Source organism: Ambystoma mexicanum, chromosome 1p, assembly GCF_040938575.1.
Source record: "Ambystoma mexicanum isolate Mex_15411 chromosome 1p, UKY_AmexF1_1, whole genome shotgun sequence".
Taxonomy (NCBI): domain Eukaryota; kingdom Metazoa; phylum Chordata; class Amphibia; order Caudata; family Ambystomatidae; genus Ambystoma; species Ambystoma mexicanum.
The window spans coordinates 1460743951-1460771918 of NC_090921.1; the positions used below are offsets into that span (position 1 = coordinate 1460743951).

General features: G+C 49.4%; 1 protein-coding gene across 2 annotated transcripts in view; it reads right to left on the bottom strand.

Moving 5' to 3' along the window:
* The window catches only part of LOC138455450 (deoxyribodipyrimidine photo-lyase-like), a 392352-nt gene that overhangs the window by 133738 nt on the left and 230646 nt on the right, over positions 1-27968 (bottom strand). For both annotated transcript variants that reach the window (XM_069607107.1, XM_069607108.1), the window contains exon 5: positions 24110-24342. In XM_069607107.1, coding sequence (XP_069463208.1) covers positions 24110-24342 — 233 coding nt within the window. The remainder of the gene's footprint in view (positions 1-24109; positions 24343-27968) is intronic.

Below are 27968 nucleotides of genomic sequence, written 5' to 3' on the forward strand. Positions count from 1 at the left end.
AATGGAGCACCCATCAGGAATTTGAAGACCAAATTCAGATCCCATACCGGCACCTGAAACTGGGATGGCGGGAACACATTAGTGAGCCCCTTTAGAAATTGGGAAATCAAAGGAATCTTAAATTAAGAACATTCTTCAGACAAGCTCTTGAAGATATACAACGCCGCCAGGTAACCTTTAATGGTACCTACTTGAAGGCCCCTGTGGGCCAAAGAAAGCAAGAAAGAGAACAATGGTAATGGAACACTGAAAAGGATCTACACCGTGTCCTCTGCACCAGTCGCAAAACTTACGCCAATGGCAACGGTACAGGGATTTGTTGCCGGCCGCCTGGTCGAAAGCAACACCTCCATCACGTCATCCGGAGGTCCCAATCCTTATATCTCAACCTTTCAGATACCAAGACGATCCTCTCGGTAGGGAAGAAGGCATGGAGGGCAGATGGACATTTCTAGAAGGTTCGGGTACCACGCTCTCCTGGCCCAATCCGGAGCAATGAGGATCATGTGGGATCCGAACCTCCACAACCTCCATAACATTTGAGGAATGACGGGGACCGGAGAAAACACATACAGAAGTGGGAATGACCAATCCACGACGAATGCGTCTCCTAAGGCTCCTCTCTGAGGAAATTCCATTGAGCAGAATCTCTTACACTTCCGGTTGGCACTGGTTGCAAAGAGATCAACTTGTGGGGTTCCCCAAAGGGCGAAGATCTCCAGAAGGCCTTCCTGAGCCAACTCCAACTCGTGAGAGACTGTGCGCTGCCCGCTCAGAGCGTCGCCACCGCATTCACCTCTCCGGCCAGATGTACTGCCAAGAGTGATTCCTTGCTGGATTGCCCAGAACCAGAGCTGTATCGTCTCTCTGCACAACGGGAGTGACTCTATCCCCACCTTTTTTGTTGAGGTAATGCATGGTCACTGTGCTGTCCGTCATGATCAGGACACTCTTCCCCCCCCGCACAGACGGAGACCAACGACCGCTGGCGATCAGATCGTCGGCATGAGCTCCCTATCCTGTGAGGGAAGAGTCCGTCACTACTGGCACCTCTGGCCACGGTTGCCAAAACGGCTCCCCTTCATCAGATTCCTATCGTTGGCCCACCACAGAAGATCCTGCGAGACCGAGAATGGAATCTGAACGGGATCCGACATCTTGCCTGAGGATTGTGACCACTGCATCTTGAGGACCCATTGCAGGGATCTCATCCTCATCCTGGCACCAGAAAAATGCAGGATGCCATGAGGCCGAGCAACCTTAATTCAAAAGCAGAAAGATGCTGGGCATGTTGAAATTTGTCCACCATCTGCACAATGTGATGAGCCCTCACCTTGGGAGGCGGGCACTTCCCCAAGGACGTGTCCAACACCCCCCCCCCCCCCCCCCGATGTACTGGAGCTGTTGGGAAGGTGTCAGATGCGACTTCTTGAATTTGAGGGAGAAGCCCAGCTTGTGGATGGAGCGGCAGGTGAGACCGAGATGATCCATTGCTTGCTCGGCAGAACGTGCATGTATCAGCCAGTCATCCAGGTAGTGGTAGGCATGAATCCCCCCTCGCCTGAGATACGGAGCCACCACCACCATTAGCTTGGTGAAGACCCTTGGGCGGAGGTCAATCTGAATGGCAGCACCCAAAACAGAAAGTGTGAGCTGCCAGCCGCAAACCTCAGGTACTTTCTGTGCTTTGGATGAATCAGTACATGAAAGTAAGCATCCTGTAGGTCCAGTGACACCAACCAATCCTGAAGTTGAAGGGCCTGGAGGACCTGAGAAAGAGTGACCATCTTGAACTTGTCTTTCCTGAGAAGTTTGTTCAACCAACCAAAGTCCAAGATGGGTCTCAATCCCCCGTCTTTCTTTGGAATCAAAAAATATGGGGAATACCATCCCTTGTTCCTCTCCGCTACAGGCACCACTTCTATAGCCCCTTTCTCCAGCAAGGTCAAGATTTCCTGCACAAGGAGCCTGATCCGGAAGCTTAAAAGAGACAGTTCCCGGTGGATTGTTGTGAGGCCGCTTTAGTAAGGGAAAGCAGGAGCCGTGAGCTATTGTATCCAGAACCCACGCATCCGAAGTAATAGCTCGCCATTCTTCGAGATGCTGAGACAGTCTTCCCTCAACCGGCGAACAATGGAACATGGCCTCATAGTTGTTTTGGAGCGGCTGCGGCAGCGCCTGAAGGCAAAGAGGCAGCTGCCTGAGCGGCTTTGGCACCTCTATTTCCCCGACCACCACGGGTACTCTTACTTTGACACCTCTAACTGGAAGCTCCTCGCGTCCTACCAAAAGAGGAGTAGTAATGAAAGGAACCTCCCCTCCACGGCTGTCCCCTAGGATGAAAAGGCGGATGTTGACGCACAGCTGCGCTCAAAGATTTAGCAGCAGCTTTTGAGGTCTGCAACCTCTCAAGCCTCTCGTCAGCCTTGCTGCCAAACAAATGCGAGCCACCAAAGGGCATGTTCAGAAGACGTTCTTGTACATCCGGAGCAAAACCCGACTTCGGCAACCACGCAAACCTGCGTATAACGGTACTCGCAGCCATGGACTGGTAAACACTGTCGGCCGTGTCCAATCCCGACTGAAGGGATTCACACATGGCTTCCTTGCCATCTTGCACGAGAGCAAGGAACCCATCCCTTTCTTACCCCTCGGGAATATGCTCAGCCGCTAGAGAAACAATTCCACAGCGTGTGTGAAAATCTTGGCAAGGCATAAGTGGAGTTGGCCAACTTCAGCGCCATACTCCCCGCAGAAAACACCTTGCTTGACCAACCATCGAAGCGTTTGTCGTCCCTATCAGGAGGGAGGCTAGGGTACGCCACCTGCCTCGAGGTGGCCGCAGCTGCCTGAACCACCAAACTCTCGGGAGTAGGGTGAGAGGAAAGGTAGCTGGGGTTGCTACTGGAAGGGTGGTATTTTTAGTTAATGACTTGTTAACCGCCGGAAGAGCTTCTGGGGTCTGCCAAGCAGCCACCACCCTTTTCTGCAAAGTCAAATGAAAAGGCAACACTGGGTCAGAGGACGGACCTTGATCCAAAATATCAGTCAAGTCATCCTGCACAAATGCCTTCGGAGGACTAGACCAACCAAGATACTCAGTAACCCTAGCTATCAGTCTCCTATAGGTGGACTCAGCATGAGCCCCAGGCTCAGGCCTGCCAAACTCCACCTCAGGAGAGGTGTCCAAGCCACTGGCATCATGGAGTGATGGACGTAATTCTTCCAACTGACTGTCCCCGGAAAAGACAGTAGCCACATCAGGCTCAACAGGGTCAAATTCCAAATCTGACCTCTCCTCATCTGCATAGATATGATCCAGAGGAAGAAAGAACTCCTGCCTAGGGACAGAAGTGGGTCTGGAATCCTTAACAGGATTCACAGACTTGGATGTAGCCTTCCTTGGAGGATCCACAGTACCAGGGACCTCTATCGGCAAATTCCGTCCAAAAGGCCCCGAAGGCGTCGAGGGTGCAACGGCTTCGGCATCGGTGCCGAGGGCTGGTGTGAAGGCAAAGCCTCGACATCCGTATCCAACGGACACAGCGCTGACAGAGTCGACGCCGACCTCGAGCCCTTACCAGATTTCTGCAGTTTCGCCAGGGACGAAGACAGAGACCTCAATCTAGCACGTCTCTGGCGATCAACCTGAACCTTGTCCAAACAGGACCTCGACGGTTCCCGATGAGTATCGCACCAAGGACCCGGGCCCGAGGGCGCGCGAGCATCGGAACCAGACTGTTCCCCATCGGCTTCTTCCAAAGGCACGGACGGAACTGTGCCCTGGGATTGAAAAATCACCAGCATCTGCTCCCTGAAGGCTGCCCATTCCTCCGGGATCGAGGACTTAGTGGGACAAGCCACTTTCCTTGCGGCGCCATCCTCCGAAGAGGATGGGGAAGGCGATCGGTGACGCCCCTTCCAGGAATGCCTAGACAAGGACGAATGGCGGGACCCACATCGGGACCAAAATCCCCGTGACTCCATCCAACGAGGAGAGTCACCCCTCGAATCGTCAGTGGACATCCCCTTCGCATATTTAAGGGACTTACCGGGTTTAGAACCCCGACCTACCTTTAACTTCCCCTTATGCTCCCGCATGGCCTTGGCAGTCAGCAACTGGCATTTCGAACAGTCATCAGTGTCATGACTCTCGCCCAGACACCACAATCAAATGTGGTGCGGGTCTGTAATTGACAGCTTAGACTTACAGTCTTGGCAAGTCTTAAAGACCCCGGAGTCAGAGGGTTAGAAGACGACGACATATTCACGAGGAATACACGAGGGGTGCCGAGTTCTCGAAGCAAACACGTTTGTGGAAAAAACGGAACTGAAGCTACAGGCGCCGTGTGTCCTATTTATAACATCCGGTGACGTCGCCCTCAATGGAGGCCTTCGAGGGACATCGACCCGACGCCATTGACGCAGGACGCCCTCTGCCGAAAAATGTCCAAAGTAGCACAGCTGTGGACATTACATGTCAAAGATGTGGAATACTTTGGAGGACACAATCCATTCGAAGAGTAGGACAGGAGGAGGCATCATGGGATGCGCAACTCAGGCGATATGTGGGCCTAGAAAGGAAACTAACCATTGCGTGGCAAGGTCGGAGCAGCCAACCAGGGATTGTAGTCTAGAGGCCAGGAGTTAATGGTCGACCAAGTCGAACGTGGCCGAGAGGTCAAGCAACATAAGTAGTGCAGGAGTATGGGGCATGAGTCCACTTCTCTATGCCTCTTCAAGATATACTGGCCTGAAAAGTTGATGAACTCAGCCATCTTAGCCGTACACGCCTCAAACCTTTCCCTGGTCCATTCTGAGGAACCAGACGGGTAAGGGGGAGGGCTAAACAGAAGGGGGTGAATCCCTATGTAGACCTTAGTAAGAGGCGAGGAAGAGGGGGCTTCCCTGGAGTCCCTGGTGGTCGAAATGGTAGCCGAAAGCTACTCGCACAGCTTTGGAAGCATTATCGACGGCTTAGAGGAATTTGGCATTTCTGTAGGCACTGCCACGGCCAACGACACTACTGCCTCTTTCGACTGCATTTTTTTAATGGAGTTTATTAAGAGAATGGCTTGGCTAACCTGAGCTTTCTCCTTGAGGATGTCTTCCAAGAAGTCCGAGTCAGGAGCCATCTTAAAATGGTCGGCTGCTGTCAACTGGTGACGAATCTCTTGGTAGAGGAGTAGTGGGGGCATCCAGACAGGTGATATCTGAGGCAGCGTTATGTGGTGGTGTGTGCCACGAGCCCTGGTCGTCCACCTGGTCCCAGTCTGGATCTAGACAGACAGGGTCTTGGTCATAAAGGTCAAAACTCCCAAAAGAAACATCCTGACCTAGGTCCTCATGGCCATACCCAAAGATATTTACGTGGTGTTCCTGCAGTTCGTCCAAAGAGGGAAACTGGGCAGGGAATTTTCTGGTATTTAGAGGGTATGGGGCATGAGTTCACTTCTCTATGCCTCTTCAAAGATATACTGGCCTGAAAAGTTGATGAACTCAGCCATCTTCGCCATACACTCCTCAAACCTTTCCCTGGTCTTTTCCGAGGAACCAGACAGGTTGGGGGAGGGCTACACAGAAGGGGTGAATCCCTATGTAGACCTTAGAAAGAGGCGAGGAAGAGGGGGCTTCCTGGAGTCCCTGGTAGTCAAAATGGTAGCCAAAATGGTAGCCAAAAGCTTCTTGCTAAGCTTTGGAAGCATTATCAATGGCCTAGAGGAATTTGGCACGTCTGTAGGCGCTGCCACAGTCGACTATGCTACCGCCTCTCTCAACGTGTCAGCGCCTTTGTACTGTATCGCGTTGGTTGAAGTTTGAAGGCAACCGCCCATTTCAGAAGAGGTTTTATGCCCATTCGCATGCCGCAGTGGCGTTTGCTTGGAGGGCACCGAACTGCGAAGTTCGGAAGGCTCCGCCAAAGACTTCGACGAGCCTACAAGCGTTGAGGCCTTCTTCGATGATCCCGTCAAAGAAGCCTTGTGAGCTGTGTGTTTATGGACAAGTGGTGTGTGGGTGCCCTTGTCGCTGGGGTGCAACCACCCCATAGCAGTGCCGGCGGCATGCCTGTCGGAGCCGGGGATGGACACATGGGAGAGTGTAGGCTCCTCAGAAAGGTTGGTGGCTTCCGGACCGGAGCCGTGGCTGCCGATTAATTCTTCATCCAAAGTAACGGTGCCAGCGGGGGAAAGATTCTTGACCTGCATAGCGAAGGCTGCCCACCTCTCAGTCTGCCTGTTTTTCAGCGTTTTAGGCCGAAAGAGTTTACAGGCCTTACACAAGCACTAGTCGTGGTCACGAGGAAGACAAATGTTACATTTACGATGGGTGTCACTCCGGGGAAATGTGCCATTACAGGACGGGCAGAATTTAAAGGGAGTCCTCTCCATAGCACAGGTGAGCAGCTGCCAGACCAAGAGGAAAGGAAGAGGGGTGAAAGAAATAGATTCTCAAAGAGAAGAAGAAGAAAACAGGCCCCCCCCCCTCCCTACTGTAAAGGCCGGGCCTGAAGGCCGAGGGCCACGCGGTCAACAGTCGCAGAGAAGTCGGGGATGGAGGCATCAGCGAGCAGGAATCCCACGAAACAGCAGTGAAGATGATGGTTGAAGACTAACTAAACCACCGTAGGCAGTGAGATTAGATAAGCAATATAAAACTCTTACGCACTCCGCATAAGCAACCAACTAGGTTGGCGGAAAAAAACAATCTGTGGGGTCCTCGACACGATAAGAATTTTGGGTACACTACATGTCACATTAGGGATAGTGTTACAGTCACACCCATGTCGACGTCCCTTTCAATCTTCGGAAAAAGATGCAATACTCCGCGATTACCACAAGATGTCGGACTATATGCACAGCATGCGACTCTAAGCAGATCCACAAGCATCAAAAATAATGATCCACACAGTCTCATCTACTCAGTCTATTAGGTGTTGGCTATTGTGCTAGTCTTTGCAAATTTGAGACATGGTCATTTGTACAGCATTAAGTTCCCTCTGTTCAGTAATATGGCTAGTACAACCATCTTTAAAATATGCATCTAAGCTAATCATATGTTGAAATTAGAGTCTTTTATCGATCTTCTTAAAAGCCCTGCTATAGACACTTAATATATTAATAGTGCCCCTCAAATATCAACATGTGTGACAATAACATTCTAGTTGCGTTTCTTTTTACTCTTTCCTGTCATGGTGTTACCATTAAGTTGGAGTCTATACATTCTTACCAAAAGCTGGCAATTAAGCCTATTACACTTGCTCCCATAAGTTACTGACGTGATCAAGGTATTGAAATGGAACATATCCCTTTGGCACCGCAGTCACTATCTTATTACCTAGCCACTTTCTAATTCAACAATTGATCTGGACAGTATATATCTTAACACTTCATTAGTGGCCTCTGCCATTAATGTTCATTTGCAATAAATATGACCTATTAAGAGGGTTACATGATTGTCAATCCTTATATTGCCCCCCACAAAGTCCAAGCCCTTAAGAGTCCACCTTGTTCATAAGAAGCCTGCCATCTCGTGGTCGTTGTTGAGCCCGTTTCGGGTGGTGCGTAACTTGCAAATGAGTTTTGCCTCCATTTGCTGCAACTTCAATTCCTGCCCCCCTCGCCTCCCCATTTGCCAATCGTGGCTTTCAGCAATCCGATCAATCCTATGCCTGACTTGTCATCCCATTGGTGTTTCTCCTGCAGTGTGTGGCCAGTGGAAACCTCTGGTCCTGGCTTCCAATTGTTGTCAGTTATTCACAAATCTTCACTCTCAATTGTCTAATTGTATTCACCACATATATTTTGTTACACAAACATTATCACATACACCACATAGGTAAGACCGATTATGAGCGGCATAGGATGGGCGATGGGAAAAAGTCCCAATAAATTGATACAGCTATTAGGCCTAAGGTTACTGAGCTCACATCATACTTAGGGACTCCACCCAATTATTGCAGACTCTAATGAATACCAGATGGGACACATGCCTACTACTGTTAACACTTGATGTTAAGGCCTTGTATGCATCGATTGACGATAGATCACACTTTCAAGAAGTACTCTGCCTCATATTTTACCCACATTGAGATGATCAAGGAGATGCTAGGATTCACATTAGTCCACAATATTGTATTGTTTAATGATGACTATTGCCATCAAATCAAAGGTGTGGTGATGGGTGCTAAGTATGCACAACTCTTAGCCAACCTATTCATGGAGCAATTTGAAGATGTGCATCTATATAATTACCATATTTATCTAGACAACATTGTACTGTGGCAACGGTATATAGATGTATTGCTGATTTGGAGTGGAAATTAAATGCAATTGGCAGAATATGTGAAATAGCTGAATAATAACAAGTTTGGCATCACTTTTGCATTCCAATCTAATGAGTTTGAGATAGATGTTCTTGATTTAAACCCATATATAGCCAATGGAAACCTAGAAAAATGTACATAGGAAACCCACTGAGGTTAATTCAACCTTGCATGCAACAACTATTAGTAACATACCAGTAGGGGAATTTGTTAGAGCTAAAAGAAACTGTAGTGAAGAAGCAGGCTTTAACAAGGAATGTACTTTACCAACTAAGAGGTTCCAGGCAAGGGGCTACACAGATTTCTGTTGTCTAAAGCACGTGCAAAGGTATTAAACAAAAGTAGAGAATCTACACTGCAACACAAAGCTAAACAGGAGGATTCCTTCTCACACACTACAAAACTTATTACAAGGCGATATAAAAATAATAACATGCTACATACGGTACTACAAAAACATTGGCATTTATTGCGTTTAGATAATGACTTGAGTAAATGTATTGATACTAAGCCTGGAATTATATACTAAGGCGACTACACTTAAGCACCAATTGAGTCCTTCATTTATGTATGTACGAAAGGACACTGCAAATACTGTGACTACCTGACTCCAACCACCAACCGCAGAATTATATAAATGTGGGAGTTGAACAAAGTGCAAATATGCTTCTAATAATTCCAAGACTTTTTTTTATAACAATGGGATGACAATTCACATCAAACCGGTCATCTATTGTCGCACCAAATTTGTGGTGTATGTGATAATATTGTGTAACAAAATATATGTGGGGAGTACAATTAGACAATTTATATTTTTATGTTGCCTTGGGCATAACACAATAGACTTGTTATTGATATTCGGGCACAAACTGAATGCAGATCTGGTTCTGCAACTTAAGCTATGCCCTAGGGGAAACGGGCATTGTTCAGCCTTTCGGGATTGAGAGCACATGATATTTTATTGGAATTTACTTAGAGAGTACTAAGTATTAAGTAAACCAGGATTTAAGATTGCTGGGAGCTGTTGAACTGCTGGGTAAATCCTAGAAGAGCCTGGTTAACGTGACACCAGCAGCTTCGGCTCCCCACGATAGTTGGTGCCAGACAGACATAACCTATCTGACAGTCACTACATGTGTCTTGGAAATTTTATAAAGGTGATTTGAGAAAGCTCTTGAAGACATTGGGTGCATGATTGGTCACAGGTACTTGGAAAAAAAGCATGGTGAGAGGGATGGGGTAGTAAAGAGACAGCAGTGATCGATGTAATAACAAACATATGTACTGACCAGGTTATGAATGTGCTAGCAATTATGTCTTTCATGCCCTACGAGGAGGCATACATGGCCTTTAACGGCCCGCCAACCTGAGCTAAGGCAGGCCCGAGCTAAGTAAGGGCCTCAGCTGGGGCTGTGGGCCATTAAAGGCCACGTCTGCCCAACTGGCAGGGCATGAAAGCCATTCACATCCCAGGGTTCATTCCCAGAAATGCCATAGTTTTCTGTTACCATTTTAATAGATAGCTCTGCCCCCACCCCTGTACCTGCTCTGGGTCTTCCGTGACGTTGAGTGCCTTGGACATAGTATAGTTAACGTGGAACCCTGAGACCCTCGCAAAGCTATCCAGCAGCATGATGACCCTGGTGAGAGACTGTGCCGTGTCCCTTTGGAACAGTAAAACATGGTCTGCGTAAAGGGCTACTTTGAGTGCCACTAACTGCTGTAGATACCCCTTGAATCTTTTGTTCTGCCTGAATCGCTTGTGCCAGCTGCTCCATGGCCATGGCAAAAATTAACGGGGATAGTGGCACCCTTGACGGGTCCCCTTACATATGGGAATGCTGTCTGTAAGCTGCCCGTTAACCATTAATATAGTGGTCAGGTTACCATAAATAGCTAAAACCATGCGGGAGAATGTCGGCCCACACACAAATCTTCCCAACGTTAGCTGTAAAAAGTTCCAGTCCAGGCTGTCAAAAGCACTGGTAGCATCCAAGACCAACACCAACGTGTGCTGTCCTGACTTCTGACCCCATTCGATAGTATTTATGGCTCTGCAAATATTATGTATTTCGTTCTTTTACAAATCCGGCCTGGTCCAGGTGAATTATCACCGGAAGAACCCCAGCCAACCTCTGTGCAAAAAACGTTGTGTACAGCTTTGCATCTCCGTTAGGTAAAGAGATGGGGCGATAACTCGCACAGTCCGACGGATCCCTCCCCGGCTTTAACACGAGCATGGTGGTAGACTGGCCCATATCCCCAGAGATTTGCCCCGCATTCCCTTATATGGTTAAATAGCTTTGTCATGGGGCCAACTAGTATGGTCCTGAATGTCTTACAATAGGCGTTTCCGAGCCTGGGAAATTGTTCCCTTTCAGGGCACTTATAGCGTATCCCACTTCCTGTTCCATTATCGGGGCCTCAAGTGCCTGCCTGTCTGCCTCCGAGATCTGCGGAAAATCCACTTTTCCCAAAAATGCCACCTGAGTCTCCCTCTCTAGGTTCTCCCCCACCAGGTTCTGCGTGAAGTATGAGTGCATGAGTTAACTGCGAGGTGTGCCTCCAATGCAGCCCTAACCCTCTTAGGGTCCCGCCAGGCCTTGTGTGTTCCGCCTCCGCGATCCCCACTTCTGCTTCCAGTTCTGTGCGATAAACTCACCCTGTACTACTGCCTTACTGGCATTCCAAATGATGCTCCAATCTAAGCCTGGAGTGGCGTTGTCAGGGTGGTTTCCACGTGTGCCCTAAGGACTTAATCCCTTAGGATCAGTTTGTTTAATCGCCATGGCTTGCGGACACGTGGGAGCGAAACTATCGGGTCCACCCTTTGGGAGACAGGCGCATGGTCCGACAGGTATCCCACCCCTATCTCCAACCCTGTAACCTGAGAAACCAGAGTATCTGAGATCAAGATCATATCTATCCGTGAGAATCCCCTGTGTGCAGTTGAGTAGCGAGTATATGACTTGTCTGGGGGTGAAAGAACCGCCAGGACTCTATGAGGTGCAATTCTCTGAGAAAGCGAGCCAGAGCCTGCCTACATTTGTTATCACTATGGGTGGCCGGGAGAGTCTTATACATTGGGGCATCCATCATGCAACTGAGGTCCCCCCCAATTAGGACCTGTCCAACGCACCACTGCGCAACCTTGGTTAATAAGCCCAGCAAAAAGCATTCCTGTTTTCTATTAGGGACATAGACTATCAGGGTTACCTGTTGGCCCATCAACCTCCGCACCCAGCACCAGGTAGCGGCCCTCGGGATCCCGCCTTATAAATTGCTTCGCAACTGTACTCCTCTTGCAAGCAATATGCCCACTCCTCTTTTCTTCACCCCACATGAGGCCAGGAATTTGCGTGGTAAGGCTCTATGTTTTAACCTATGTTCATCCCCCGGTAGCAAGTGCGTTTCCTGCACCCATACCACTGAGGCTTGTAGTTCTGTCAGCCTCCTCATGATCGACTTTCTTTTGACCGGGGTAATCAACTCTTGTACATTCAACGTCACAAATGTCCGATCAGCCATACTCAGGATGTCACAAATGTCAGATCAGCCATATTCAGGATGTCACAAATGTCAGATCAGCCATATTCAGGATTTTGTAACCACAAGCCATCAGCTCTATAAACTCTTCCCCTCCTCTGAAGATCGAAACTGTCTTGTGCACTCCATCAACCTTTGGAATTTTTAACTTTGACCTCCCCCTTTATTCCCAACTTTCAACTCACCCATCAAACCAACAAAGAAATGTTACTGTAGCAACACCACAGTGATTCACCAGGTTTTAAAGCGCCCCTGGAAAATCAAAGGTCAGGATCCCCCCCCCCGTCCCCCTCAACGCCCTTCTCCCATGACTTGCGTCACCTTAATACCTCATATAGGCCACTCTGTTAGGAGCGGGCCCGCCTTTGGGCAGCGGCCCCACCATTCCAGCAGTACTCCTCCTTACAGTCAGGGCAATACGTTATACATGGTTGGATCACATTCGCCAATCCTTCCCCTGGCGTATGATCCGCTCAGTTAGGGTCAGAGGTCTTCGTCTATCTGCTGCGTCCTTTTGGGCGAGGGCAGCTTGGCTTCCATTTCTCCTTCTCTGGCCGTGTTTTCTCCTCTGTATTTCATTGCAGAGTTCCTTCCCGGCCACTTGTCCAGTGTCCTCATCCTCTCTCATAAAGTCTTCCATTTCCTCTTCCTTCGAAATCATATCCCCCCTGGTCCCTCCATTCGAATCAAAGCCCGCTTGGAAACATCCACCGGTATTGCACCTCTTTGGATCTGATCCAATCTGTAGCAACCCTCAGACGTTTTCATTTCAGTAAGGTAGCTTGGGCTAAATCCTGATAAAGGAGGATGGATGGCGCCTGAAAGCGAACCAGCTCAATTTTCTTGGCTGCCCTCATAACGTCTTCTTTCAGTTGGAATAGGTGAAGCCTCGTCAGCACATCCGGGGTCAGATATTTGCTTAGCTGATACGAGGAGTATACCCTGGGAGTGCGATCTACGATGATTTCTTTCTCTTCTGCTGAGCCCAGGATGTGACGGAACAGGTACACTACATATTGCTGCAGGCTCTCATCCATTATAGATTTTGAGAGCCCCCTGATGCGAATGTTATTGCGCCTTGACCTGTTTTCGGCATCCTCTTTGTTTACACTGAACTCGATCCATATGTTGTTTCAGTGCCAGCACCCTCTTAACGAGCTCATCATGTTCATGCCCTTGTTCAGCCACTGTGGTTTCCACTTCATCGACTCTTCTTTCGATAACCAGAACGTTTCTATAAAGGTCTGCAATAGACTTGGCTATTTTGGAGGCATTTTCTTTAATGTCCCTTTTCAACTCCAGTAGCGTTGCCATCAGGTCTAAATTCATTATGGGTGGGTCTTCTTCTTCTTGGAGGCCCTGATGAGGGGGTGAGTTTATTTGGGCGGCCGTTTGCTGCTGAATGTGTTTTTGTGCTTCCGCACCTTGCATTAGGGCTTTGATGTCCCAGAGGCTGGCCCCTTTTTGTTTTGCTGCTTGTTTAGCCATCCTTCCTTCCCTTTGGGGGGTCCTGGGTATCTTAAGGGGCAGGGCCGTCGGTAGCAGTATGGCGCCTGCTGACCCAATCTCGGGCCAGGTCCCTCTGCTTGCCCAGAAGCGGCAAGCGCCTGCACTTCAGCCGGTCCTGGGAGTGATCAGCCACCCTGGCCCTGTAGTCTTGCCCGCACTCCCTTGATCCTCTAGCTTGGTTTCCTCCTCCAGCACCCCCCCTCCTCCCCAGGACCTTCACTCTGTCTTCTTTGATGTCCTTCCTCTTCACGCCTTGCCCCCTCCGACACGATGGTCTAGCTCCTCAAGACCTCCTCCTGCAACGCTCCAGCACTAGGGGCCGTGAGGAAAGAATGCATGGGGTTCCACTATCCACTGTTGTCGGGATCCCTGATGGGATCCAGGGGCTCTTATTTCACAAAGCTGTACCCCCTCAACCAGCTTGGGCTGAGGTCCCCCGCAGGTTGGTGTGCTTTGCTCGGCCCCCCCCAGACAGTGGGTGGGTCCCACTTCTATGGCTTGTTTGAGCCCTTGGCTCCTCTGTCCACTCCGAGCGCTCCTCCACCAGGTCCCCATCTCCCCGTACTGCCAAGTGTCCTGCTCCTTTACAATTGGCCCACTGGTGTGGGCGCCTCCACTTACATCATTACTTCAGCAGCCATGCCATGCAGAATCAGCTGGGGGTGCCTCGCGGTCCCCGTGACCCGCCCGCCTCTTATCGCTCATCAGCCCCTCAGCTGCCTCCTGTCAGAGCTGACTCTCCATGGGGTTTTCCACCGTCCCTTCTCCCATGCCTCTGGTTGCCGCAATCACTCACCACTCCACCCCCAGGTCTCTGGCAGACGGCCTCCAAGCGTTCATGCTCTCCGTCCCTCAGGCAGGCCCCAGCGCTCCGCTGTCATTCCTCCACCTGGAGGGGAGGGGTCCTTGCAGCTTAGATCTGCAGCCGCCGGTCCCGACTCCCGCTGGAGCCGCTGCCTTCCCTCTTTGCCACCCAGAGGGCAACCGTCAGGCGTCAGGACCCCCACCTCATTCCGGGTCCCAGCCAGCACACCAGCCTCTCTTCTTTTCGGATGGCGCCTGTATCTAGCGCGAGCTCGCCATCTCTGCTCCATTCCTCAAGCACGCCTCTCGGTCGCCATCTTGCACAGCGCTGAGTGGGCTTCGCTTCGTTCAGTCTTCTCCAATTGCCCATGTTTCTGCACTTTGTTCACTCGGGAGGTGCCCCAGCCGTTCCAGCGCCGGTGTCACACTTAATGACCTATTATGTACATTTTTTAAGGGAGGGTTTGGGCATCGAGATAGGGCTGGGATCAGGAGGTCACCGATGCTGCATCCGTCGGCTTCCTCGGCTGGCCACGGCCCTCCCACACCCCTCAAGTAAGACTTTTAAAAAACATCAATTTAGCACTATGGACTTCAAACATAAACCTAGAGTACTGAGACAAGAAAGTGGAGGAAGGAGTTGATGCAGATTGAAAGAAATCCCAAACTGAATATGCAGACTAGTTTGGTTGAATCACACATGCACAGGATATCTGCACTCAAAATGCAGACAGAACGGGAGAGGACCATGCTGGAGGAAGTCGAGAGAACAGGCACATCCATGCAGCAGCCTGCAAACGTGAGAGTCACATACTGCCTTGGCGCAAAAAGGAGAGATGCTGTGGGCCCCTTTGGCGGACCGTTGCAGCACCAGGAGCAGCAGCAGAGCCCCGGGGATACGGTCTTGTTAGAAGGCAGTATTCTCTGTTCCAAGCCAGAGAAGAACAAGTTACTCTCTTACCTGGTAACGTTCTTTCGATGGGATGGTCCGACGACGTATTCCATATCTATGACAGTAATCACCACAGCTGTGCTGCTTCGGAAAATCTTTTGGTGTCTGCGTCCTGCGTCGATGACGTCGATACGCAGCCCTCGAGGACCTCCTCCGATGGCCGACGTCACTGTATGTCTTAAGTAGGACGCACGACGCCCGTAGCCTCAGTTGTAGATTTTTCCCAGAACGTGTGGCTCCAGTCTTCTGCCAGTCTGACCACACAAAGCCTTGCGGAAACGTAAGCTGCAATCGCATAAGAAATTCTGTAGCGGGGAAGGCAGGGAGAGAGCGATATGGAATACGTCGTCGGACCATCCCATCGAAAGAACGTTACCAGGTAAGAGAGTAACTTGTTCTTCGAGGGGATTGGGTCCTCCGACGTATTCCATATCTATGACAGACTCCCAAAGCAGTACCAATGCAAGGAGGTGGGAAAAGAATTTAGAAAACAGAAAATTAGAATGCCCAATCAAATTGCAGAGTAAAGGACCGCCTTGCCAAAGGCCAGATCCTGCCCCCGGATGGAATCGAGGGAGTAGTGACGTACAAAAGTATGCACCGAAGCCCAGGTGGCTGCATCACAGATGTTACGAATAGGAACACCCCTCTGTAGGGCAGTAGAGGCAGCCATACCCCTGGTAGAATGGGCCCATAAGCCGACCGGTGGGTCCTTACCCGCCAAGCGGTAACACTCAGAGATAGCCAAAATAATCCAGTGAGACAAAGTCTGTTTCATCACAGCTTGTCCCAAACGCTTTCCAGCGTAACCAATGAAGAGTTGATCATCCACTCTGACCCGGGACATGCGTGAAATATAAAAGCTTAACGCTCTCCTAGGATCAAGCCTATGGAGCCTCTCCTCTTCCTTACCAGGATGTGGAGGAGGATAAAACGCCGGAAGAACAACCTTCTGGCCTAAATGAAATTCCGACACCACCTTCGGAAGAAAGGAAGGACGAACTCCAAGGACAACCCTGTCCTTATGAAACACAGTGAAGGGTGGCTTAACTGAAAGTGCCTGTAACTCACTCACTCTGCGAGCGGAAGTTACCGCAACCAAAAATACAGTTTTAAGAGTTAACAGTCTCAAAGGGCATGAATGCAAAGGCTCAAACGGAGCACCCATCAGAAACTTGAGAACAAGGTTCAAATCCCAACCGGGCACCGGGAAAGGTGACGGAGGGAACACATTAGTGAGCCCTTTCAGAAACTGAGAAATTAAAGGAATTTTAAAATAGGAACACTCTTCAGACGAGCGCTTAAATATGGACAGCGCCGCCAGGTAACCTTTAACGGTACCCACTTGCAGGCCCCTGCGGGCCAAAGAAAGCAAAAAAAACAGAACTACAGGAATGTCACTTGAAAAAGGATCCACATTCTTAACACCGCAGCAGTCGCAGAACTTACGGCAACGGTACAGGGACTTTGTTGCTGGCCGTCTGGCCGAGAGCAACATCTCCATCACGTCTTCAGGGAGGTCCCAATCCTTCTACCTCAACCTTTCAGAAACCAAGCATGAAGGTTGAGGGATCTGACCTCTGGATGGAGAACCTGACCCTCCTCCCATGAGATCAGATTGTCTCGATAGGGAAGACGACGTGGGGGCATATGGACAAGTCAAGAAGGTCCGGGTACCACGTCCTCCGGGCCCACACCGGAGCAATGAGGATCATCCGGGAACCGAACCTCCATAACCTCCGTAGCACTTGCGGAATGACGGGGACTGGAGGAAACCTGTACAGCAGTGGGAATGACCACTCCACCACGAACGCGTCTCCTAAGGCTCCTTTCGGAGGAAATTCCCGTGAGCAGAACCTCTCGCACTTCCAGTTGACACTGGAGGCGAAGAGATCCACTTGAGGGGTCCCCCAAAGGGCAAAGATCTCCAGGAGAATCTCCTGAGCCAACTCCCACTCGTGAGAGATCGCGCTCTGCCTGCTCAGAGCGTCCGCTGTCTCGTTTTCGTCTCCGGCCAGATGAACTGCCAAGATCGAAACTTCCTGCTGGATTGCCCAGAACCAGAGCTGCATCGCCTCTCGGCACAGAGGAAGTGACCCTGCCTGCCCCTTTTTGTTGAGGTAGTGCATGGCCACCGTGTTGTCTGTCAGGATCAGGACATTCTTCCCTCGCACAGTCGGCAGAAAAGCCTTCAGGGCTAGCCTGACGGCCCTCAGCTCCAACAGATTGATATGGAGTCTGGACTCTGACGGAGACCAACGACCGCTGTCAACTCGTTGGCATGAGCTCCCCATCCCGTGAGGGATGCGTCCGTCACGATCGTCAACTCCGGCCAGGGTAGCCAAAATGGAGCCCCCTTCATCAGATTGTCTTCGACGGCCCACCACAGAAGGTCCTGGGCCACCGAGGACGGCACCTGAACAGGGTCCGACATCCTGCCGGAGGACTGAGACCACTGGAGCTTGAGCGCCCATTGCAAAGATCTCATCCGCAACCTGGCCTCCGGCACCAGAAGAATGCAGGATGCCATGAGGCCGAGCAATCTCAAGAACTCGAACGCTGGGAAACTCTGGGCAAGCTGAAATTTGTGCACCATCTGCTGAATGTGATGAGCCCTCACCTGGGGAGGAAAACACTGCCCCAGGGACGTGTCGAGCACTGCTCCGATGTACTGGAGCCTCTGAGTTGGTGTCAAATGGGACTTCTTTAAGTTGAGGGAGAAGCCCAGCTTGTGGAGGCAGTGGCAGGTGACTGACTGATGATCCAGGACTTGCTCGGGAGAGCTCCCCCTGATCAACCAATCGTCCAGGTAGGGATAGACGTGAATCCCGCCCTTTCATGAGGCGCGCTGCCACCACTACCATGAGCTTGGTGAAAACCCTCGGGCGGAGGTCAATCCGAACGACAGGACCCGAAACTGAAAGTGCAAGTCGCCAACCGCGAACCTCGGGTACTTCTTGTGCTTTGGATGTATCGGCACATGAAAATAAGGGTCCTTGAGGTCGAGAGACACCAACCAGTACTGAAGTTGAAGGGCGTGGAGGACATGAGAGAGAGTAACCACCTTGAACTTGTCCTTCCTGAGGAGTTTGTTCAAACCGCGCAAGTCCATGATGGTTCTCAATCCCCCGTCTTTCTTGGAAATCAAAAAATAAGGGGAATACCATCCCTTGTTCCTCTCCGCTACAGGCACCAGTTCTATGGCGCCTTTCTCCAACAGCAGGGATTGAATTTCCTGTGCAAGGAGCGGATCCGGACTCTTCAAAGAGAGCTTCCCCGGTGGATTGTCTTGAGGCCTCTGCCGGAAAGGAAGACAGTAGCCGTGGGTTATGATCTCCAGAACCCACACATCTGAAGTAATGGCGCGCCACTCTGCAAGATGCTGCGCCAGCCTTCCCCCCAACCGGCGAACCATGGGACATGGCCTCATGACTGAGCTGAAGCGGCTGCGGCGTTGCCTGAGGGCAAAGAGGCAACAGCCCGAGTGGCCTTGGCACCTCAAGTACCTTGTTTTCCACCTCTGGCACTCTTACGGTGGCCCCTTTGACTGGCAGCTCCTCTCGCTTTACCAAAGGATAAGTAATAACGAAAGGAACCTCCCCTCCATTGCTGTCCTCTAGGACGAAAAGGCGGAGGTTGTCGAACTGCAGCATCCAACGACTTTGCTGCAGCTTTTGAGGTCTGCAACCTCTCAAGGCTCTCGTCAGTCTTGCTGCCAAAAAGATGTTCCCCGTCAAAGGGCATGTTGAGGAGCCGGGCCTGCACATCAGGAGCAAACCCCGACTTCCGCAACCACGCAAACCTGCATATCACAGTGCTCGCCGCCATGGACCGGCTGACGCAATCTGCCATGTCCAAACCCGACTGAACGGCCTCACACATGGCATCCTTGCTATCCTGAACCATGGAAACCATCCCGTTTGTCCCCTTCGGGAATATGTTCAGCCGCTAAGGAAACACAGTTCCACAGAGTGTGCGTGAAACGTGACAAGACACATACAGAGTTGGCCGCCTGAAGCGCCATACCCCCTAAAGAAAACACTTTCTTTGCCCAGCCGTCAAAACGCTTGTCGTCCCTATCAGGAGGGATGGTAGGATACGACGCCTGCTTTGCCGGGGCCGTAGATGCCTGCACCACCAAACTCTCCGGAGTGGGGTTCTTGAACAAGTAGCAGGGGTCGCTACTGGCTGGGCGGTATTTTCACGGCAAAGACTTGCCCACTGCCAGGAGACTCTACAGAGCAGTCCAAGCCGCCGCCGCCACCCTCCTCTGTAGAGCCATATGAAACGGCAGTACCGGCACAGTTGGTGGACCAAGGTCGAGGATATCCGTAAGGTCATCCTGAAGAAACTCCCCCGTGGGAGCAGACCATCCCAAGTACTCGGTGACCCTCGACATAAGGCGCCGGTGCGAGGAGTCGGCATGAGTGCCAGGCTCAGGCCTACAAAACTCCACCTCCGGAGAGGTGTCCAGCCCACTAGCATCGCGCAGGGACTGCCTCGGGTCCTCAAATTGGCTATGGCCCGAGAGAATCTCGTCTGGCACCGTATTAGGAACCATGCCATCATCAGAGCCCTCATCCACCTCTGAAATAAACTGAAGATGGCGGGAAGAAGGCACAGAATGTGAACCAAAGCCATGCTTGACCTTGGCCAGAGCCTTTCTAGGGGGTTCCACCGAGCCTCGGGGTACCCCCGTCGACACAGCCTCGAAAGGCGTCGGGGCATCGAGTGAATCGGCGTCGACGACGAACGCGGCGCCTTCAGCATCGATGGCCCAGAGGCCCGAGCATGCCCTTCGACAGCCTGTGCGCCAATGGCGCTGACGACTTCTTCGGAGGCACGGCCTCGAAAGAGTCCGTCGACGACCTCGGTGCCACCGGCGTCAACGTCTTCCTTGAAGACATCACAGGTTCACACGGTCTCGAGCGCGTCGAGGACCGGGACCTGGACCGGGCATGACGAGAATGATTCCCCTTGTCCGAGCGGGACCTCTCCCGCGAATCGTGCCGACCACCCGAGCCCGAAGGTATGCGAGTGGTGTCTCTCGACCGATCATGACTGACCCCACTCAGAGGCGCGGACGGACCGGTGCCCTGTGATTCGAGAATCGCTAACATTTTCTTCCCGAAGGAAGCCCATTCCTCCGGCGTCGCCTGCTTGGTAGGGTAAGCGACCCACCGACGGGCGGAGTCCTCGGAAGAAGACAGGGAAGGCGACCGATGATGGCGCTTCCGGGAGTGCCTCGAAGAGGCAGAGGAATGGTGGGACCGACTCCGGGACTGAGACCCACTGGACTTCCGACGACGACGCGGAGAGTCGCCTCTCAAATCGTCCGTCGAAAGCCCCGCAGACCTCGACTTCCGTGGCTTAGACACCTTACCTACCAATAACTTCTTGCGCTCCCGCAAGGCTTTAGACGTGAGCGACTGGCAGTCGACACAGTCATCCGTGTCATGGGCCTCCCCAAAGCACCAGAGGCAGGTGTCGTGCGAGTCCATAACCGACATCTTGGACCCAGAGTCCCCGTACTTCTTAAATCCCGGACGCGGGGTGGAAGACGAGTTAGACATCCTTCACGAAGAAGAAACTTCACAAAACGAACAGGTTCGAAGAACCGAGAAACAGAAACTCCAAAGAGTCAAGGCGCGCCGAGATTCCCGAAGTGAACACGTTCGCGGAAAAAACGGAACTGAGGCTACGGGCGTCGTGCGTCCTACTTATAACATCCCAGTGACGTTGGCCGTCGGAGGAGGTCCTCGAGGGCGGCGTATCGACGTCATCAACGCAGGACGCAGCAAGATTTTCCGAAGCAGCACAGCTGTGGTGATTACGGTCATAGATATGGAATACGTCGGAGGACCCGATCCCCTCGAAAGAAGCAGACGGGTGAGCACAGAGCTGAAAGAAACACTGTAAGAAGGTGTGCAGCATGACAGAGGCTGTCTTAGAGAGGGGGGCTTCATTGCTGAGACACGCCACGGGTCAGGGGCACTGGAAATCACTGGTGAGTCTGCCTAGAGCCATTGGGGACGTCGGGGCATACCGACAGGCATGTAAACGAGTAAATGAATTAAGAGTATTTGAAGACCGACAAGATAAAGCGCAACAACAAAACTTGAACAAGTCCCTATGTTTGAGATGTCAATGTGGGGAAAGGTGGAGAAAGTGTTTATTTATTTTTTGTATTTGTAAAGCGCCTAAGCCCAGGGGCATCAAGGCGCTGTTTCAACCAGTTACACAAGGTGAGCGGGTTTAGGGAAGAGAAAAAAATAAATACACAATATGTTCATCTGTAGCAGACACATTGTACCATTGCAGTCAGATGGGCAGGTGTGACCAATTCACTAGTTAGGTGCACAGCAAGATTTTCATGGCTTTGCAGAAAGCCCAATACGAATCCCCAGTACGCATCTTCAGCATGTAATCACCAGATTTGTGTGCATGGACCGCCCTGGTTTCAGTGTTTTGTCTCTCAAAATTTGCTGTGCCAAGTAGGTTGGTGCTGTCTCAGACAGGAATTTATGAATGACTGAGAGCAGATTGAAAATGATCCTTTCTTGAATGGAGAGCCAGTGGGCTTGCCTTCTGGCTATGGATATGTGTTCTCTTTTGGAGATGTTAAATGCCGCGCACAGGGCATTGTTCTGCATAACCTGCATTGTGTTAATATTTTTTGGAACTGCCTATGAACAGCATGTTACAATAGTTCACCCTTGCGCCTATTATTGCTTACGCAATGGTGAGGGAGCTGGAGGGAGTCAGGAATTGTCTGGCTGCATTTGTCTGCTTTGTTGTGTAGGCAGAGGGTGAGACTGGGATACGAATTCCATTAATGGTGAAGGATGTGAATGGCGGTTTAAGCTTAATAAGCGTTGCCGGGGTTCCTACCAATAGTATCTCAGTTTTGTCATCATTAGGCATAGGTAGTTGGTGGCCATCCATGCCTGGATTGTCGTGTAGATTTTGTTGATGGTCAGGGAGTCATTGTTGTGGTTGCCGGTCCAGAGGAGGAGGATATTGTTGGCTTTAATGTTGGCTTGTTTGGGGACAATTTTGGTCTGTAGGGAGGAGATTTTGGCCGTCATGGCGTCCTGTATGTTTGCACACCACTGCTCCTTTTTGATGATGGTATTAGGCGGAGCCGGGGGAGTTTCCAGTTCCCTGAGGATTGTGAAGATTTCTTGGGAGTTGGACTTGGCGTTTAGGATTCTGGAATTGTATGCTAGTGATTCGGCTGAGATGATGGCCTGCTTATAGTCTCTTGCAATTTTATTGAAGAGATCTTTGCACGGGGGCTTAGTGACTTTCTCCAGCTGACTTCTGCTAGGTGTTTTTTTTCGACCGCAAGGCTTGGACTCAGTGGTGAATCATACATTGATATTCCCAGTGGATTTAGCCTTGCAGTGCTAGTGGGGCTACGGTGTTGATCGCTTTAGTTAATGTATTTGTATAGAGGTCTGCCAGGGAGTCGGGATCATCAGAGAGGATGTGTTCTTGGAGGAGTGGAGATAGGAGAGGGGAGATGGAATCTTTGGTCATTTTTTTGGGCACTGCAGGACCATGTTGGAGGCAGTTGGTTGAGCGTTGCGATGACAGGTTTAGTGGGGGGGGGCGGTGAAGGAGAGGATGTGGTGGTCGGACCATGGGCAGGGAGAGTTCAATGAGATGGTGACCTGGCTGTTAAGGTCCGCTACCCAACCCAGTGTGCAGCCTTTAACGTGAGTAGGGCTGGTCATGCAATGTTTGAAACTGATGGCCGAGAGTGTATTCACCACCAACGAGGCATGCGGGTCAGATGGGTCGTTGAGGCCAAGGTTAAGATCCCCAAGTAGGATAGCTGTAGTGCTGGGTTTGAAGTTGTCCCCTATGATGTGAGTGAGGTTTTCTTCGAAGTAGGCATGCAAGCCTGGAGGGCGATAAATAACGTCAATAGCAATGGAGTCATTAGGGCTGGTGGAGTATTTAACAGAGAGAAGCTCACAATTGCCCTCCACAGTGTAGTTGGTGGGTCTCATCTGTAGGGTTTCCTTATAGATGAGGGGGACACCACTTCCTCCTTATCTAACCTAAGCCAATCAATACCAATAAGATAAAGACTGCAACAAAACTTGGACAGTTCCTATGTATGAGATGTCAATGTGGGGACAGTTGGAACAAGTATTACCTTAAGCAAGCAAATAGAAATACAGTGAAGTGATACATTGTGGCAATATATCTGGCAAGGGAGTATACCAGGGGATCTAGAAAGTCCAAAGGGAAGTCCTGGTAGCCAGATAGGCTAGACACTTTGAAATGGAATGCAAACTTTAACATTGTGGGAAGACACCTGGCAGGAGAGTAAACCAGGGGATCTGATGAACCCATTAGATGATTCCTGGCAGGGGAATATACTAGGAGGCCCACCAAAGCTGAAAAAGGGAAACCAAACTACTGTGATATTTCATATGAATAAGAACTTTTATGAATTCAGTAAGAGACTTTTGCCATCCTACCTAAATTTCCAGATGAAGGGACCCTCTGCATCCAAGGGTTTTCCTTGGAAAATACTTTTCTGTTGGATGTATCTATTTACTTTGATTATGAACACCTTTTGCCAACCATAAGTCGGAAATATTTCCCTGCACCCATAGTTGTTCATTTGTAGTGTGAGGGCCTGATTAGAATGTTTTGGACACAAGTAGTTTAAAAGATTAATGACTTGACACAGACTGACCTTTAGTTTTAGTTTCCTAGGTACAGAAACTCTCCTTAGGTTAGCGATAGAAAGGCATTTATCCAACCCATTTCTGTTTAATAAAGATGTCGGATAATGAGAAAATTGCAACTTTGTGGCCGCTTCTCATTTCCGACCCCTGCCCCCACCATCCAAGTACACATTGTGTCGAAACCATTCATCACCACATCCTAAACATTGGGACATCAATAGTAGGATGTGGAATGCTTTTAAACAACATTGTAAAAACATGATTTACCTTGTATGCTGGTCTGACTGGTTCCACAGGCATTTCCGGAAACAGTAGCAGAAGCCAGTAGGCTAGGTCTCGCCAAGCAAGCTTTCTTAGGAACTTTGGCACACTCTTCTTTGTGAAGTGTGCTTCATGTAACACGGTCCTCGGACTGATCTGACCAAAATGAAGGTAGGGCGAGATATGGCTGGTGTTAGGTTTGTCAGCACGACCAGATTCCTTCTCGTAGGATCTTATTCCTTGGAAAAACATTCAAACGTGAAATTCATGTTTTGTAAATAGAAGCATGGATTTTTACTCCATACAAAATGTTCTAAATCTCGTAGAAAACCGAATTACAAACATGTGATGATTAGCTGTAATTAAAAGCCAAGCGAAAAAGACAAATAGACAAGACAAAATGCAGCATGATCGAGAGTAGATTGACTAACACTAATTTACAAAGGACATGACATTTCATCAACCTACCCAAATGCAGATTGACTCAAAATTCCAATGCATAGGAAATATGATTTCTACAATTTACTAGCAGGGACAACTGATCACAAGACAGAAGGATCTGACAGCAGATATTTTACACCTACATTCCTAGCATATAGTTGCCCTGATGGTTTACAGAGTTCTCCAAGGATAAATCCACGACCATGCGTTTACAACCTTTACATGCAATCTCCTCTGTGCCTTGATTGCAGTCTGGGAATCCAAGTAAACTATTAAGGCAATGAATTACAATGAGTACTTCAAGTAGCCACAATGCAGGATGTTCTGTATCTAGAAATACCGGACACATTTCAGGCTGAATAGCTTGACACTAGCTGCCTGAAACCAATCCCCAGAAACTGCCACCCTCACTCTCAAAATTGTTCAGTACTAGCTACCTGGTCCAACATCAACTGGGATGTACACCATTCACTAATGTGAAGTTCCCATGCGTCCAGTTCAGCACAAAACGTCCCCTCGATTTCAACATCAAAAATATAATGAGATGGAAAATTCCAATTCTATTTTCTATCCAAAATAAAAAAAGAGCATCAGCACACAGAAGAACAGGCACACATGATGTCCAGAATGGACTACGAATATATGGAAGTGAAAAAATACAAATGAAACATACCCTCAAAAAAGCAAAAAATAATGTAGCAGCTTTCGCAATCTCAGACATTACACACACCAAGGCCAACAGTGCAATCCTGTGTGGCAGATCAAAAAAACATGCGACACAATATATCAGCTGAAGCATATGTATTCAGACAGTAAGGGTAGCAATGGTGTTATTGTCCTAGGGTTCTAGCTAAAAATAAAGTTATGGTCCTAGCTTGAAATAATAATAAAAAGGTGACAAGGGTAAACACGATGGTGCATTTGGGTTTCCTTTTCATCAGGAATACTGGTTTTTAGGATCATCTAATATGAGGGTTGATTCCGGAAAACAGTGCCCAGAACCTTTCAGGACACATGGATGGGATGAAATGAACTTCTACACATAACTAGGGGTTTATCTAAAAATACAGACTTGGTTCCTGGCTAGGAACAATCTACGCAAACTGTGCACAGGGATTCAGGTCTACAAGGGAAACCTACTCCTCTGGATCCTCTGATCGAAGGGCAGTCTTTGGGACATATCACCCAACAAGCTTCTTGTTCCAGTCTCAGGCACACCGACAGCACCAAATTCGATATTAGTAAACCTACCAGGTATGGATTATCTGGCTGCCAGTTCTCGACTTGAAGGATATAGTTCCCAGCTCACTCCAAAAAAGATAGAGTGGGCATCTCACTTCTTTAATTCTTTTACACGTTCTTAAGGTTACAGCACAAAGGTCTATCCTTCGGGGATACAGCTCCCAGCTCAAATTCCTTGGGATATAGTGCCCAGATCATGTCTGAAGTGATATAGTGCCCACCACACCTCTTTCAGATATCTAGAGCCCATTTCACACTGTAGCAGTTTCAAGGCTGTCTACTCTACTCCTGAGAGTAGTCAGGCAGAGATGATAGTATCTTCATAGCCCCCCCCATCTCCCACAGGCAAGCCAGCCAATGTGGTTACCTATAATGTCTACCCCAGTGTGGCTCCAGTAAATGTTCTGTACTCCTATGCACCACATCCTGCTCCTTCCCAATGCTATGGTCAACTGCTGCCACAACCCTAACCCCCCCCTTAGCCTTTTAAAAGCAATGTCCCTACATCACCAATGAGTCCTGCCCCAGTATTTGTTAGAGTGGTCTTTGTCTTCTTTGGCCCTTATTGATAGGCTAGTGCACCTCCTTGCTCCATTTGTCTCACCTACCCTACCTACAAGGAAATACACCATAACCCTCGTGTTTTCAGGAGGCACCTTAATAACAGATTGAAAATCACAGTAGTCGTCATGTAAAAGTTATGTGTTCACTTTGTCAGCATCATCTACAAAGCAGTCTTGAATGGCACACCAACATACCTGGCGGCTAAGTTCCAACCCCTCAAGGCTCTGACACCTCCATGTAGCAAATCCATCAAAAAGGTTGGGAGTCAAAACTAGCACACAAAGAGAAGACCCACAAACAGTCATTTCTCCTGCCATGCCCCAACCCTCTATCCTGCTGCATGCTTGAATTGCCATAACCATCCTCCATGTCCGCAAAATACTAATAATATGGCTGTTCCATCAATACCTGCCACACAGCTAAATCCAGCTTTTTCCACCCTTCCACCGACAGTATTGCGCTAATGTCCAAAAGTGTCATGTAAAGCACTCCACTGCTCTCCAGCCAATTTTTATAAACGATCAAATAAAAACATGAATACAAATTGAAATCACCCACATTTTCAGCCAGTTGAAGTTCAATTGTTTCATCAAAATGAATGATGATTTGTTAAATCGGATGCATTCATGAGGGCACTATGAGTGTGAGTAGGCTGCAATATCCTAAAAGGCACTACAAAACACTTAAAAAGCTAAAATAAGGATAGTTTTTATGTATTATATAAAAAGAATAATGCCCCAGAAATTGTATTCTTTTTCTATTTCTAGCTGTGACAGGGTCCAAGACTGGAGCAATTCAAGAGGGGACAACGACCCCCTCCAGGACTTGGGGCAGTGGCCATACAAAGGCAGAGGCCAGAGTCAACCATGTGCCACAGTTGGAAGTGGGGCAAGTGGGAGTTGGAAGGGCCGCAGTCTATCACTCAAGAGGCCTCCATTTCTTTAAATGTTTTTATTGTGACTTAGTTAAAACAATAACCTTTCACAACATTAAACGCACATTACCAAAATCCAATTCATTAGGAAAGACCTCACATTTCTTCCTCTGTTGTTGCAGAACTACCAGTCCCGGAATGTCAGACGAGAGCAGAGATACGCGACAGAACAGAGGGAAGCCTACAAGTCGAGAGAGAAGCTCCAATACCAATCAAATTACCAGCATGGCTCACCAAGCTAAACTTACCTCAGCTCTGCAAAGGCAGCTTTCTGGACAAACGTCTCCCTGGAAAAAGAGAACGATTCCAACATGGCATGCGAAAAATTGGACCGCGCTAACATGGGGTTTTAAAGCTTTTACATGTTGTGACCCAACCACTGGGACAACCTCTGATGCAGATTGGCCCGTAGAATCAAGTGAACAGTGTAAAGGCATCATGAAGAAGGACGCAGACAACAGATTCACTTTTTTGAAAAGCAAAGGTTTATTTCTTAAATGTCAGGATGGAGTAAGACCCAACTTGCCCTATGCTAAGGTGGGATTTCCCAACCTAAAATTAAGGATATTCTGTGTCATAAAGTTCAATTAAAAAGTTTGTGTCCAAAACCTACACTTGCCCGCACTACTAAAGATATACCATGTGTAGGGATGTCAGCAACCAAAGAAACAGTGTTCAAAATAA